Consider the following 16,928-nt stretch of genomic DNA (forward strand, 5'->3'; position numbering starts at 1 on the left):
AGACACTTTTCAGGTATGAACACTAACACCCTCTAAAGAATGCAACAGCTCAACCCCCCAACACACACTCTAATTTAAACAGATGTCTTGCTTTTTCATGTGAAAAATGCACACAATGGCACACTTGCGTGTCTATGATTCATAGCCTATCTCAATTGGATAATGAACCATGATAAATATTATCATTTAAGTGTGATGTGGCTGTTGTAATGTATGTGTTGAAAATGGGCCAGCTGTCATTATTATTCCAGTGTGCATGTTGGGAATCTTGAGTATGTCCCATAGTGGGAGAGTAGATGCTTATCTTCCTAATCTACTTGTGTGAGATTGCATAAAGCAAATGTGCACCAGGTGATTGCCTTGACAGGTTATTTTAACTGGATGTCAATCTATATGCAGAATGATCAGGCTGCTGATGTATTTTAATGCTTTATTGACAATTGCATATTCCTTTAAATCAACTACTGCCAAGACACACACATTCCAGGCTGGTATAGGACATTTCTTCACCCTGCAGACTACTACCACAAGAATATAAAGTGATCACCAATGAGGTTATTCTCTCATCGTCATGTTTTATTCATTTTTTTTTTAATGATTTTTTTTTTTTTTTGTAGTTTTGTTTTGTTGTGTGTGGGTCAATCTTCGATTTACTTTCATTCTTCTGTGGATGGTCAGCAGCTTTCTGTCTATAAACAAAGCTCTTGAAATAAGTTAATTAAATATTTGCAGCAAAACTACAAAAAAAAACCTGTTTGTAGAGGAGGTAAAGATGCAAAGAAGAGTACACAGGACACAACGCTCATTTATCGTGCTGTTCTTTTGATAAGGTGATAGGGGGCACTGTGACCATGCACCCAGTGGTGATCTTATTTCGTGATGTTTACAATTCTTCACTGCTATTATAGGCAGGCAGGCTTGATTCGTGTTAATTTTCCATTTCTGTCGTTCTTCTCTGACTTGTTATTGTGATGCAAATCTGAGAATCTGGGACATGGCAGCTTTTTTTGTATTGTCATCGGAGCAGCAATTTATCTTATACAGTAGGTGCACGGATGCATCAAAGTCACACATACACATGCACACTAACACACATGGACATATACATTTTGAGATGCACTTGTGCATAAACACATACTCTTCACCACAGCAGTCACACACTTATCGTAAATATGGTGGAGCACTTAAATATCATTGGCTGAGAGAATGTGTGTGTGTGTATATGTGCGTGCGTGTGAGTGTGTGCTCGTTAATTTATCTAAAACCTATTAAAAATCCCATACCGCTCACCTAAACCGAATACTTCAGAATCCTGCTAGAGTCGTGAAGTTGTCAGGAGACCCGAGGAAGGATCAAAGAAAAGAAAGAAAAGTGAAATCCAGGACCAACCAGACATCACCTACTACCCAGTGGGTTACCAACCAGAATCTTTCACCAACCCCAGAAAACATTTAAATTCCAACCAATAAGGGATTCTTATTTTTTGTCTTCTATTATTGACTTGACCTAAAAAAAAAATATATATATATATATATATAACAACAACACAGATTTCAAATGGCAATGAAAAGACAATGCAATTTTTACTCAATGGCCTCTCACGGTTCTTCCTTGTGATTTCCACTTAAGGTAACAGCATCGATTTTCAGCATCGATTTTCACACCATAAACATCACGATTCTGAGGACCAGATATGTTTAAACTACACCCAATTGAAATCACCAAACATCCGGTCTGTAAAACAGCATATTTTTGAGACAAGTGCAAATAAAAAACAATTGATTTGCGATATCTCCCACATGTAGCCAGTATTGACCACATGAGGGTGGCCAATATCGGTATCATCAGCCATACCAGCAAATACCAGCCTGATACCGATACGGTTCGATAACTGGTCAAGTTTTGGCTATCTAGTTAAATTTTTAAATGAGTATTCTTTATTTTATATGTTTTGTCTGCTTGGGTGAGAGAACAGTATTTATTCATTTATTTTCCGTATTGGAACAATCTGACTCCTAGACAGGAGGACTAATGTTTTCAACAATGACACAATTGTGAGTACCGGTAGTTTAATTAATTCCCCTCAATTCAGTTTGGTATACAGTGTCTGCAAAATCAAATGCTGCCTTTTTTAAATTTGGTATATTATTTGTTGTTGTGTTCTCACATCATTTGTGAGTGAAATCTTCAATGATTTTAAAACTTTAGACAAACCCCCGCCACCCCCCACCCCCCCCCCCCCCCCCCCACCACCACCCCCCGCTCAAATCATGCTGCAGTTGTAGTCGTATTGAATTTTGATCTCCTTTTAAAAGGGGCTTGATTCCAATCTCTGGTTATCCGACTACATGTGTGAATTGGGGCAATCGGGTGAGAACAAATCTAGAATTATGTCACTTGAAGCAATCCAGCCCATGTGTCTTGTTAAAATGCTACAGGTATATGATAGTCTTCCATTGTCTCTTATCACAAAGCAGCTAAGAGAAACCTTACGTGTTGCGTCAGAACAGGAAGGAGGTTCGAGTCTTAACTCTGACTGTGGAGTGAGAATGATGAGGGTGGAATAAGGTGACAGTGAGTAGGTAGAATATGTAGAAGTAGTAATGTTTGGGTCATTTGAGGTCAAATAATGATAACACCTGTATTAGTATTCACCTATTCATCTATTCATCCTTTATCGTTGTTTGCATGTTTTCTTTTTACCCACCAGAAAAACAATGCAACTTTTGTAAGTGCGTGCGTATCATATTTGTGGCTGCGTCTTGTCAGCTTCATGATATATGAGTATAGTTGTGACATCGTGCTTACCCACAATCCTACGCTGCCCAAGGGACCATGAACTGTCACCTACCACTGAAATTGACTGTTTTGCACACATGCACATACACACACAAACACAATTTTTTTTAGTTTAAAGACCGAGACTAAGTATCACATATCCTCGTATGTGCATACAGAGAAAGAGATTCAACCATCCTTAAAGACACACAAAAAAATACCTAAACAGAAATGGAAATGGATGCACACATGCATGTAGAATGAAGACAGACACACACACACACACACACACACACACACACACTCACACAAGCCCATCCATCCATTCGGCAAAGTGAGTTGACAGATGTAAATGTGCCCAGAGGACAGCAAGACTAAATGAAGATGCATTAGACCTTATTTTGTGAACGTGCGTGCGCGTTTAGGAGAGCGAGCAGCGCCTCAAGCAGCGGAGGCGGCGATGATGAATGTCTATTTAAACATTGGAGCGATGCGCACCCGCGTTCCTATTGTATTGATCTGCTCTACTTTGTTCACCTCCAAGCACGTAGTGTTGTAAATCTCGCTCGTTTCTGCATAATTCTGTCACGCTAATAATGCATGTATTTCTTATGACATAGCCCCCCCAAAAAAAATCGGTTTTCCTACAGTGCTTGAAATATGCATGAATGTGACACTCAACGACAGCTGCACAATCATACAACAGCTGTTTCAGGAATTTTGCACTATTGGTAAAACGTTCAACAGCGTCAGTGAATAGTTAACAAGTTACAATTATTGTGGTTCTTTGACTAAGGTAACAAAAGTAGCAACATAGTTGATTGACATAGTTGCAAAAAAAAAAAAGTATTGGATGTAGATTTTTTTAAATGGGATCACACTAGGTATGTCACGGTATGTCAGGCGGTGAGTGTATTTCTCAAACTCCTGATCGCATGTGATTGGGAAGACATACTAGTACAAAAACATACACGTTGTTGTGTACAGGATGACTTGCGTGTCAATGTCCCCTCTGCTAAGAGCACAGCCTGAGGGCAGGCCACTCTCACTGTGGCCACTGTGGCTTCGGTCAGAGTTTTCATAGCAATACTGACAGGAGTCACGACGACTGAAAAGCCAGGTTTTTTTGTGCTGGGGGAGTGATAAGGGGCAGTGGGATGGGATGAAATTTTAAAGGTTTAATGCTATTTTATCTCCTAGCGCTCCCCTCTGCAGTCGTCTGCCATGCTGGGAATGTATAGGGTTATTTGAGAGGGATTTGGAGACCCAGCCTTTTGATTTTGTTAGGTGCTAACACAGTAACATGAACAGAATATCAACGTGAAAATCTTGCCGTTTATATTGTGTTGTTATTATTATTCAGTTAAAAAACTGGAAGAATTTAACCTGGATCACATTAACATTATTATTTTTTCTCCTTCTTGTGTCTGGCAATAACGTCTTTAAATTAACATTTGATTTGAAATGAACCGGAAAAAGTAAACTTTAGTACTATGTACTGTATTTGTGTGCACATTTCTTTCAAATGCAAATGAGTGGTGATGTTTTTGTGTTGTTGTGTATTTTATGTGCATTTTTAGACAGGTTGTCCCCTGCAGTACTCTCGATAGCCTCAGGCTAGGTCATTGTTTCCATAGCAACCACTGGTCTCCAGCCCGTAGCCCAAAAGTGTCAATGTTTCACATGCCTCCACAAGATGTGTGATTAGGAAAAATGCAATGTGACTTATTTAAATATTTATTTGTGTGTGACATTTTTTTTTTTTACAATACTTGACTGTAGATTACAGCACAGACTAAAAAGATAATGTGAGGGTGACATGAATCATGAATGTATTTTTATGCCAATTAATAAAATGACTTAATAGGAAAAAGTCTTTGGAGTAGCACAAAACAGGCTGATTGGTATTCAACTTATTGCTTGTTAAATTTGAGTAGTTTATTGTTTTTTTTAAGTAATACTTCTTTTTACGCATTACAGTTGAGAAAGTAAAAATATTAATAATGTGCAACATATATCTGTTGCATTATGCGCTCATCATCAAATACAGTGTTTCATTGTTCTGTTTGACAGTTTTTACACAAACCATTATAAACCTTAACATTTTACTTTACTTTATCATTAACCTTTTAACTATTAGCTATGTCCTATGGGCACAATTGTTTCCTAATCCGCAAAAAAATTGGAGGTCGACAAGTGTCCCGGAACAGATTGTGTTCTTCCTTGAAGGTTTAACTGTGCTTGTGTTTTTGTAGATACTGTGCACTGCTCAAGGGCACCTCAGCATCTCAGAAGCAAAACTGAAATCTTTCTAGAGGCCAGTCTTATTTGTCCATATTTGGGTCTGTAGAAGCATTAGTAGTAGTAGTAGTAGTAGTGGTACTAGTAGTAGTGGTACTAGTAGTGGTGGTAGTAGTAGTTTGTCCACAACTGCTTTCAAATTGTCCCTCCGCTCCTCAAGTCAAGTCCAGTCAAGATACATTTTATTGAAAGCCCTTCAGGGGGAATAGGCGTGTGTCACTGTCATCATGGTGGCTGAAAGCAGATGTAAGCCTTGAGCATTCATTCTTTCTGTCACAGAGCACATGACAGTTGATAAGGGAGTGAAGGGTTCCCTATTCAACATCCCAAGCAGATGCTCAAGCAACTGACAAGCCTTAGCGTGTAATCATTCACAACACTTGAAGGCGATGTATTTGCAGAAATGAAAATGTATTGGTGGGAATTTTAAGATATCTCACCTATTTGGCCATTTTAGGCCCTACATGAAAAGAGCTTTTGCAGCTTGTGGCACTTTGATGCTGAAGCCTAAACTTAAGTCAGCCACCATCTTGCGAGGATCATTATTTATTCATTCATCTATGATTATTATTATTATTATTATTATTATTATACTTCTATGTTTTCGAAGTTCCTGTGATGAGAAACCCTTCTTCGGAATATTAAAGTTTGACCGCTACTAATGACAAATTCCTACGAGACATCAAATATTGAAATTTTATGACAACTTTTGTCATGTCAATATGTGATGCATTGTACATAAGTAAGAATTTGGTGGAAAAGCCAGACACCTTTTTCTATGTACTAAGCCAACATCCTTTATCATTTATGTTTTTCAAAATGATGTATGCACATAAATAAACTAGAATAGCTTGTACACATATTTTCTAACATCAGAACCAAGAGACAACACCTGCTCTGTGTAGCCACTGATTGACTGCAGCAATATTCTTAGCCCTTCCCAGAGGGCAAATAAATAACAAATACAACACGTCATGGTATAACCTGATATTTTATATGTTACACGTTTTACTGTACGTGATAACCCAATTATAGGATGCTTCACAGGCAGCATATCACCTGGACAGCTGGTCTAAAGAGTCCATCATAATATATCAAAACATGTTAATAACCTCTATTAATCACATAAGTGTTAATTGACATGCAGCGATAACAGCAGCATCCACCACATCCCATTGTGTGCTACCCACTCACTCTATATGCAAGAGGTGGCTGTCTATTGTGATTGAACTTTTTGACATTGGTTAAAAATGTTCTCAAAAATTCTCATAGTTACATTAGCATGTAATGCATTTCAATTTAAATTTGGTAATCCCAAGCACTGCTGGCAATCACTAGATTAATTGGATTTCAACAGAGTAATAGAATAAATGTTTGAGGTGAATTATTAGTTACATGTAAGCTCACCGTTGTTCTGTGATTTGTTAAGTCTGACGTACATGTGCCCACTGTTGGCTTTAACAACACGGGCACTTTCTATATTAGCGTTCCTTTCTTTGCGCTATAGTCTCGCTGGAAAGGTTGTGCTGAGTTGCTGTTTAACAGACTGTGGCTGCTACAGTGATTACTTTGTTTAGCGGGTGATTGATGAGAAGCACTGCTGGAAATGTCACTTGCCCCGCTAATATATTTCCACCAAGGGAACATAGAGAAGCCACTGTTAGGACATTTTTAATACATTTACAGTGTAGGACTAACACAAAAATGGAGTCTTTACACGCTGCTCAGGTTACAAAAAATAGGCACTAGGAAGACACTTTGAATGCAGTGTGTTTAACCTCTAATCCATTGGTCCTGTTTACCATTTTACATGTGATTATAGGCTACAGTATGAACTCTGAGTGATGTCCGCAGAATAACAGCCTTCCTCCAAATGTAGTTTTGCTTGGCAAAGCATTAACACCATTGCAGTATTTACTTTATCCTACCTACCATCTGGAAGTTGTTGCTGTAAAAGATGCAGCCACAACACAATTGGTTGTGACAACAGAGCTATTCAGAACCCTGCGTGAAAGCTTTGTGAGTTGCGTGTCAGGGTGGCCCTTTGTGTCATTTCTGTTGAGGAGCAAAGTTGTTTCGAGGCGACATGTTCACAAACTCTTTTTATTGTGACACATCCGTCTGGTCTCATATAGAGTAAAACCTCGGTTTTGTGATTCATCTATTTCAGAAAATGAGACTAAAACCGAATCATATGAGCAATATTTCATCTAACAAGTAATGTAAATCCAATTACAATCTGTTCTAAACACCCTAAAATGTTATAGAGAATAACTTGGATTTTTCTGTTGTGTAAAAAAAAAAGAAAAGAAAAGTTAAACAGAATACAAGTCGTATTCCACAATGCAGGCTTTTGGGCAACATCAGTGAGGATGAGCTCCTCCTGGGTGCCTTTCCTCACAGGGTTTTTCTGTGCCCCGCCATGTTGTGGTTGGTATGTATGTGTGCGTGTGTGTGTGTGTGTTTCAAGATTGTAGCACGTTTGCTGAAAGCTAGAATTTTGGGTGTGGCGCCATCTTCAGGTTAAACACTGGGATAAGCACAATTTGGCTGTTTGTCCTCTCATTGGACGAGCAGAGACTACCGATGTCACTTCTTAAATCTGCCATTGTGTTGTATACAAACCCAAAGGTCCTGCAGGTCATGCTGCTTTGAGCGCCGTTTTCAAATATTAGAGAGAGGCGGAAGCAAGAATCTGGTAGGGGGTTGAGTTACACTTTAATGTTAAATAGAGGTAGCAGGGCTAAAGACGTCATATCACACTTAAGAATCAATAAAGTAGCACCACCCCTTTAGGTACTGCAAAATTTTTCAGAATTCCTTTCACATTGGCTTCATTGGGATATGATGTTCCTGCAGAAAGTCCCAGTGAGGATGTTAATGCGTTTACTCCTTGTGAGCACTATCGACGTTGAGAAGTCCATTTAGCCCTAGGGCTTTGGCATCTTTCCAACATCTCTCTCTGCACGCCTATGCGGTGTCAATGGATGGTGTCCCCAAAGCCATCGAGAGCTCTGAATGAACTCAGGTTCCCAGAAAAGACTTGTTTAGCATTAACTAGATCAGATTGGAGACAAGGACTATTTGTCTGCTGGAGTTGTGAGCATTCACTGAGATTTGTTGAACATTTCTACTCATCCACTATGCCCAACTGGAAATTAGTTAGTTACTCAATGTCACAATATCCAACACAAGAGCTGTGTTAAATATTCTGCCTTCACAAAGAAGCTAACAAACATTAGCTTATTAACTTGTACTTCACTTAACTTCTTAGCTTTCTTATTAGCTTGGATTGAAACTGTCAGAGAAGTATTCTTGTGAAAAGTGAAAATGTTTGAATGAACAAAGTATTTTGCACAAACCGCACACCATTTAAACAGCATCAATAGTTTTGTTACATTCCACTGTGTTCCTGTTAATGATCATAACATTATCTCAAATGAACGAAGCATACAAACTATCAATTTTTTGAGCTTAAAATGTTTTTTTAGAACATAAAGATCTGGAATTGGATGTATCGATCCACACGCCGCTATTGAACGGTTGTTTGCCAATAAGTGGTACAGAAAATGGAACTCAATAAAATGGGTTGAAGTACTGCACATAACTTTCAATAGAAGTTTACACAACATAAGTGACCTCTAGTCTGGTACACTTCCATTATAGATCACAAGTAGATCATCTGGTAATTGCCAAATGGGTTAAAAACATTGCACAATGCAGCTAAACATCACATTGGAAAATGAGGTCAGAATTTTAGATGGGGCAACGTATGGATACACAGAACTACTGTTAAATCTCACCAAAACAAAAGTGATATTGTACTATTTCAATAAAGTACAAATTCGACTTGTTAGTGTTTCCATTGAAGAGCGTTTTGCTTCTGAGGCGCAATTCCCGTCTCGCGAGATCTCGTAGTTCTGCAGGAGGTGCTCATGATGTTTACGGAAGAAAAGTACAAAAAGTGTTTCCATGACACTTTTGCGAAATACTTCTATTTCGACACGTCTCAAAAACCACCTCATGAGAGCGTGAAAATGTTTTTGCGATATTTGAGTTTTTTCGAAAATCACGTGTTTCCATTACCAGCTTGCTTTTGCGCAAAACTGGGGGTCATGGAAACACACCTCATGAGTTGAATAAAAGAGAAAGAGAAGGAAAAACTTCTCATTTACTGATTTTCGTTGAGAGGGATTTTGCACTAAACCAAGTATAAACAGCTGCAGTGAAGCTCCAGCACTGCAAGGTGTTCATCAACCTGAAAGATAAATTGCCTCTTACATATGGTCAAATCCCAGTTTGGGAAAACGTGCTCACAGTCTGACATTTGTTCTGGTTCTGCTTGGTGTTAACTTTACAGCCATGGGAAACCAAACATGAACTTTGTGATTTTGCCAGCAATGGGAAATGGGGTGGAGGGAAGGGCCGGGGTGGAGGGGTATATTTAATACAACATCTGCTCCAACTTTGGCTTATGGCAGGTTGCACGGATGTTATTCCATTTCACGTTAATTTTTCAGTATTGGAAGATTGGATTGATTTCATGTTGCTGTCCTACATTGTGAACAAGAACCCTATTCATTTGTATGTGAGTGAAGACGGTGAAAGTAGCATGCTCATACAGTCGCACTTACGTTAGGGACATTACTAATTTTGAATGATGTTAAAACTAAATGGAAGACCAACAAATGATCAAATCTGGAGTATCTGATTTTGTCAGTGTACACTTTTGAACAGCAAAAGAGAAAAATACACGGAAGTCAAGTTTTAGGTAGCTAGTGGTGAAAGTCAAAAATGTAATAACAGTCCACTAGGTCAGCATGATATATATATATATATATATATATATATATATATATATATATATATATATATATATATATATATCATGATATATATATATATATATATATATATATACATCTTTTTTTATTGTACTGTCCTTGCTGCTTGTTAGGAATGATCATCTCCTCTCGTTTTCTAGTTGCTTTAGGTTTGTGAGTCAACAGTTTTTTTTTCATTTGATGCTGTGATGGTGATGCAGTTTGTTTTCAAAAGCATATGATTTATATAATATGAATTACCTGACTTGAGCTACTTCCTTGCTTTCACCTTCTCCATTAAATATTGCAGCAAAAAAATAAATAAATGAAAAGGCCGTAATTGCTACTCTGCGGCCCCAGTTTGACAGATTTACTCATGTAGAATGGCCTTGCCTTTTGATGTAGGGGTAGCTTAAGAAGGCATCCAGGTCGCAGGTAAGCTTTTAACTGGTAGCAACTGCCTCGGTGTTTCCATAAAAGCATATATTAAAAAAAAATCATTTGCTTGGCTATTTTTAGCATGTGCTTTGCTAATATGCGTCACCACCATATATTTATACCTCGAGAAAGGAAACTGTACAGATGACCCCAGTCAGATTATATCAATATTTTTTTATTGTAGGAGCTGCCAGAATTGTTTTTTGTCACATTTAAACATTTTAATTATTTTATACAATATGAGAAAATGAAATCCAGTTTAGTCTACTAGCTCTTACCTCTTACTCCTTTCATCCTTAATTGATTTTATCTGCCTTAACGTTTTCTCCTCATCTTTATTATTTACCTCTTGCTCATACTGAGCTGGTATAGCATCACAATAAAGTGCCCTCAGGCTGACAACCCTCAGAGACAACCATCAAAGATGCGTCATTCGTTATTCTTGCAACACTAGAAATACATAAATCCTCACACGTGCACGCACCCACGTAGAATTGCCCATACAAACCTTAATCCGTTGGTGATTGTTTACAATACAAATATCTGCACTAAGATCGAAGACTAAAATCACTAGCGTTGAGCATCTAGTCAATGCAAAACCACTAACATGAACTGTCTGAAAGAACGTCACAATAATCTAAACGATGCTTGTGACTGACGGCGCATCTATTATAATGAATATTCTGTCAAGAATTTCGGTGCATGTTAGTGTGCATCTTATCCTTCTAAAATATTCCCCCGATTCTTTCAGATGACTACCTCAGACATTAGCCTAAATGAGGGAGCACCTTTGTGCAGTGCAGTGCCTGAAACACAGCAGTCTGGCAAACACAAGACTGTATGGTCACCCATGTGTGACTAATCACTTGGCTGAGACACATGAGTCCTTTTATTGTCTCGTCCCAGCCTCACTCAGTGCCGTCAGGGCTTTGAGTTTGTTGGGACCAAGCAGGCGCCATGTTTGCACGAGCAATGCTTGGTTAGTTAAGTGTACATAACGCCACTCAGATGCTTTAGTTCATACAATGAATACGTCAATTAGCCTGTGCTATAGTACATGCAATGCTGTCTTGGACTGCCAGCAGATTTGATGTTGAATGTCCCAGTGCTTCGCAATTAATTTTTGTTGTAAAGGAAGAAAAACTATATTTTGCTCTCTCCTAACCCTCAGCCACAACTACAAATAATATCATTTGTCTATAAAAATGCTTTAAGTATACCTCGGCAGAACAGCTAATACTCCTTGCGCAGTCTGACAATGAGACTGCCATCTACTGTAGTCGATGAGCAATTACACTTTATTTTATACGACAAAATCAGTAGCCCGTTCTCGAAAAATAAAAAATAAAATAAATAAAAAAGTTCACCAGTGATGGGCATTGTGATTTTCTAGGAATCTTGTCTAAGTGATCATTTGTAAATGTAAACAGTGGTAGAGATTGACTGGGCACAAATAAAGTGTTGCATGTTGGTTATTTATCTGTTTCCCTGTTATTGTGAGAAATCATTCAATGATCAGTGTCTTTAAATAAATGAATGCCATTAATTATTAATAATAACTAGAGCCTAATACATCTTTTTACAATTGATTATCCTATTGATAATTCCATCAGTTATTTAAGTAATTGCTCTGCCTCCTGTATTAAGGCATACATGTTCGTGTTGACCAATTTTGGTGGTCGACGTTGACGTGTTTTTCTCCCCTAGCAAAGAAGTAAACAGTAAAGTTGACACTATTTAGAGTAGGACCAAATAGACTCATTTTTTGAGTAATATTTACACTTGGAGGAAAGTAAAATGAAGAATTGAAAATGAATAAATACATAAATAAAGTGTATTGATCGTGTCAGCTCGAATCTTCCTAACTCCACGGCCCAAAACATTGGACCAAAAACTACGTTTTTGCTCTCCTCTTGGAGATAAGCAAATAGTACAGAAACAGACAAACAGAGAGGGGCTTATCTCAGTGTGGCAGTCTACCAAGCTGAAGGTCGTGAGTTCGTTCCTTATCCCTTGAGTGACTTTTTTTCAATTCTTTATTTTACTCTCTTCCAAGTGTAAATATTATCCTTCTCTAAAACTGAGTCTATTTGATCCCATTGTAGAGTAGTAAATTTACTGCGTAGCTTTCAGTTTCAACAGGTGAGGCGCTCTAAAGCGGCCATGCCAGCAGAATATATAAAGGGAAGATGCATTTTCAGCTGTAGGCATGGCTAGCTAGCTAGCATGTCGCACTTGCGCCAGATGGCACAGACAATGTCGGTCAAGGTTTTGTATTTGTGGGTGAGGGTTGACTTAACTGAACTAGAGAAGCTCTACAATTGACTACTAAATAGTTCTCACGCAGCAATTATCTTCAAACATGTATATTGTAATTAGAAACAAATCTCTGAATTAACTTTACAGGGTCTTTAACAATGCAATAATAAACACACACATACATACAAGTCTAATGGCTTCTTCCTTGTCCCACACACCACTCCTCCAGTTTCATGGAAATAACCTTACGGTGTATTCCTGTGTGTTAAAACAATAATGTACCGGTGGACTCAAGAGTTTTGGACATAATGGTATGTACCTGTACATACAGTATGTTTTGGGCCCACAGCTTTTCCTTTCAATGCATAGTTTTCCATTTGAGCTAAATCTGATAAACTGTATTTTCCTTATCACCTCCTTTTCATCTCTTCATCTGTGGTCTCTCCTGTTGCTTTCCTCTTCCTCCTCCTTGTCAACTTATCTTCCTCACCATTCGCCCCTCTTTTTCTTCCTGTCCTAATTCTCAGGGTCTCATGGTGAAGCTTTGTCTAATTACTATGCCAGTGTTTAATTGGAACAGCCTACACAAACTGATTAAACTGAGTACCCCTTAAATATAGACAGACTATTTTATACACACACACAAAAGGACCTTTGGATACACAGTACACACTCAACAAGTTAACACGCTCCAGTTGTACAAGCACACACATAACGCACTGTGTACACCGGGGTTAGAATCTGTGGATTTTTTCCAGGTTGGTACTTCAGTGACTGTGTTGCTGCCCTCTTTGTGGAGCCGAGGCATGTTGGCTCCAGCCGCAGATTGATTTTTGGCCCAGTTAGACCACAAGCTCCCTGTAGCTGCTGCCACTGTGTCATCCAACAACTGGCGACAACACGTGCTCATTAAGGATAAATCATTATAATACTCATGTATACAACACAATATCTAACGTGTTTGTATTTTAAGATTAAAAAAAAAAATGCAGTGTTCCTAACGTAATGTGCAACAATTTCAATAAAAGAGCATTAGAAAGATTGCAAGTTATAAAAAGATGGTCTGCACTGTATTTCCTCAAATAGTGTAACCCTAATAGGTCTGAGTTTTATGGGTGTGTCCACTTAAAACAAAGTATCCCCTGTCTTCAAATAGAGACCACCATATTAAATCATATTAATGGATAGAATGTTCAAACTTTATGGATGTCCCGATCAGAATTTTCTCGCAGCAGAGTGCAAGTCAGCCGATACCAATCAACTGAAAATCATGTGATTGGCCCCAATTTACGATCATGTGATCAGATCGGGACAGCAATTAAAAATCTTTTAAATCTCATCCTTTTCCTGTTATACTTTTTATTTCCCAAATTTGTGTTAATTGTATTTCTTTTATTTCTTTTTTATAACAGTTGGGTCAAAAGTAACCGAATTATGGATAAAAAAAAAGCACTGATCCACTTTATGGGTCAATTTGACCCAATTTTCTGGGTTGTTTTATTAATTTTGTATAAGTAGAGGATCGGTCCATTTTTGACCCATAGTTGTGTTATTTTTTACCCAACTGTTTTTAGAGTGAAACAACTGTAAATGTAGTTCCTAAGCGTTACAAACTATGTATTATTGATTTATTAATCCCAAGTAACTAAATAAGGTTTATTATCACATATTGCATTATGGTCATTGTACGTTGTTATGCATTTTGGCCAATTGTCTGCAATCAATGGATCATCAGGTTTAAGAATGATTGAATAGACTATGTCTGGTCCTTTCTGGAGCGAAAGTTCCTGTCGCTGATAATCATAGACAGACATGGAACAGGTTACCTCCTGAAATCTACATTGAACAGCGTATCAATATGAAGGGGGGAAACACAGAGTTCTTTAAAAACTAATCAAATTAAGCATGTAGACAAACATGATTTTATTCTGAAATATGTCTCACCATTCCAAATGTAGGTGTTTGTATGACACATTGATTTTACATTCTGGTGTTTGACCTCAAAGTCAAAGTGAAATCTCATGATTGATAGAATAATACCACTAATCACTAATTCTTGCTATTTTATGTTTCAGTCCTGCCCAGCCATACATGTGGCACCCCCGGACTCATTCCAAACGGAGTCATCCATGGAACGCGGTACAACATCGGGGACAAAATCCGTTACAGCTGTGAGTCTGGTTTTGTCCTGGAGGGACATAATATCCTCACATGTATCGTATCACCAGGCAGTGGAGCACAGTGGGACTTCCCTTCACCATTTTGTAGAGGTAAGTGCACTTTGCCTTGCTTTATTTCTCATCCTTGACTGAAATAAGCACTTACGCCATCTCCCAAAGGAGCTGTATACCTGCTGGTAATTCATGAGGAAAATACATTTCCAGAAATAAACCTGATACCATATCAAACTAATTGCCTGGGTCATGTGAATGGAGAGACCAGATCATGAGGTCTCAGGCTGGAGAAGGATGAGAAGCCCCTGTGTATTGATTAAATAAAATCATCGTCAGGCCTTGTTTAAACTACTGTATGGAACAGAGCATTCTATGAATCTGATTGAGCTATATATATATATATATATATATATATATATATATATATATATATATATATATATATATATATATATATATATATATATATATATATATATATATATATATAATTGTTTTTTACACACACATATATATATATATATATATAACTCAATCAGATTCATATATATATACGGATATCCAGGCACAAACCCCCTCTAATGGTCAATTAGGCTCCAAACAAGAAGAAACCTATGCTTGTTTGTTTCTGCCAAAGAGATGGCTGAACAATCTTAGAGAAGGATTTCACATCTCAGAGGCAATCTCTGCAAAATTCTTATTGGTTGTTTGTCTGATTTGATGTCTTGTATTCTTAAATGTCTTTACATTAATTAATTGTTTCAGCCTTAATCATGAGGATAAACGATACCGAAAACAGATGGCTCAAAATCTCCCATCAACCGAGAGTAAAAAATAAACTATGAAAATAGTATGCAGACATGTAAGTGTCCAAAAGATCCATCACATCTTCTCACTCATGAATTCCTTCTCATTCTTCTCTGTCCAGCTGAGGGGGCATGCGGCGGCACGTTAAGAGGCACTGCAGGTTCAATAACCAGTCCCGGCTACCCCGCTGAGTATGACAACAATCTGGATTGCACGTGGTCAATCCTCGCTGAACCCGGAGACACGATAGCTCTCGTCTTCAATGACTTTTTATTGGAAGACAAGTATGACTTCCTGGAAATCAGCGGGACCGAGGCACCCAGCATATGGTGAGCATTTATTTATTTATGAGCATTTATTTATTTTTTGTGCACACAGAATGACAATCCTTTTTTATATTAGAAATGGTAGTTTACATAAACACACCCAGAACCTGGTCTTGCTCTGTAAATAACATTTTATTATACCAAAGTACTTAAGGCAGTAGTTCAATCAAACCCTAGAGGTTCAGTGAATCAGTCTCAGATGTTCGGCGAAGGTCAAGACACTTACCCAACTTGCTTGGCCTATCCTTGCTGCAGGGAATTTGGTGCACTTAGAAGTTGACTTTTGACTGTGATTTCTTCATTATTGTAGTCCTGTCATACTAACTATAGTATGTCGAGCAAGAAAAAGAAAGCAGTTAGACGAATAAGTGCAATATGAAATAATGTATAACGGAACATATGGTGTTCCACAGGGTTCAATCCTGGAGCCTCTGCTGTTTTCATTGTATCTGCTGACCTTGGAAGAAAAAAAGTAGTGGTGGTTTTCAATTGCTTTTTTCCAACACCACCGCAAGCATTAGTTGCTGTTTTTGTACATGTGCACACAACAGGTTTCACAAAATCCATGGTTCGGTTGATATCAGAGTTTGGGTCACAGTTTTCACATCAGTTCAGTGTACTTTGACTTTTAGGAAGTTATGATGTCTGATGATAAAACTGAAAAAATGAGGCAGTCTTACATTTGACATGTCATTGTGATTCTGGCAACAATAGAGGAATAGTAAGTTCTAAGCTGCAGCTACTATTTGGCAAAGAAAGTTGTCTTTAATTAATGCTGAAAAGAATTGTTTTTTCATTGTCACTAAAATGCAGTAGAATATTTTATGCCTACTGGGCACAAAATATCTATCTTATAAAATATAAAAGTAAAAATGACCCATAAAGCTCTGACCTTGAATTAATGCACACACAAAAAATTACCTTTACAACTTTCGCATTATATATCAACAACATAAAGTGAAGCACAAACATCTTTAAGGAAAGACAACTACAGCAGTAACTTCCACTTGATTAGGTATAGC

General features: G+C 37.9%; 1 protein-coding gene across 2 annotated transcripts in view; it reads left to right on the forward strand.

Annotated features, from left to right (window-relative positions):
• LOC147177030 (CUB and sushi domain-containing protein 1-like) overlaps positions 1 to 16,928 on the forward strand; it is a 383,887-nt gene that overhangs the window by 183,474 nt on the left and 183,485 nt on the right. For both annotated transcript variants that reach the window (XM_086070543.1, XM_086070544.1), the window contains exons 4-5: positions 14,675 to 14,869; positions 15,702 to 15,909. In XM_086070543.1, coding sequence (XP_085926669.1) covers positions 14,675 to 14,869; positions 15,702 to 15,909 — 403 coding nt within the window. The remainder of the gene's footprint in view (positions 1 to 14,674; positions 14,870 to 15,701; positions 15,910 to 16,928) is intronic.

Source organism: Leptonotus elevatus, chromosome 3 (genome assembly GCF_054856555.1).
Source record: "Leptonotus elevatus isolate MCC_2025b chromosome 3, RoL_Lele_1.0, whole genome shotgun sequence".
Classification (NCBI taxonomy): domain Eukaryota; kingdom Metazoa; phylum Chordata; class Actinopteri; order Syngnathiformes; family Syngnathidae; genus Leptonotus; species Leptonotus elevatus.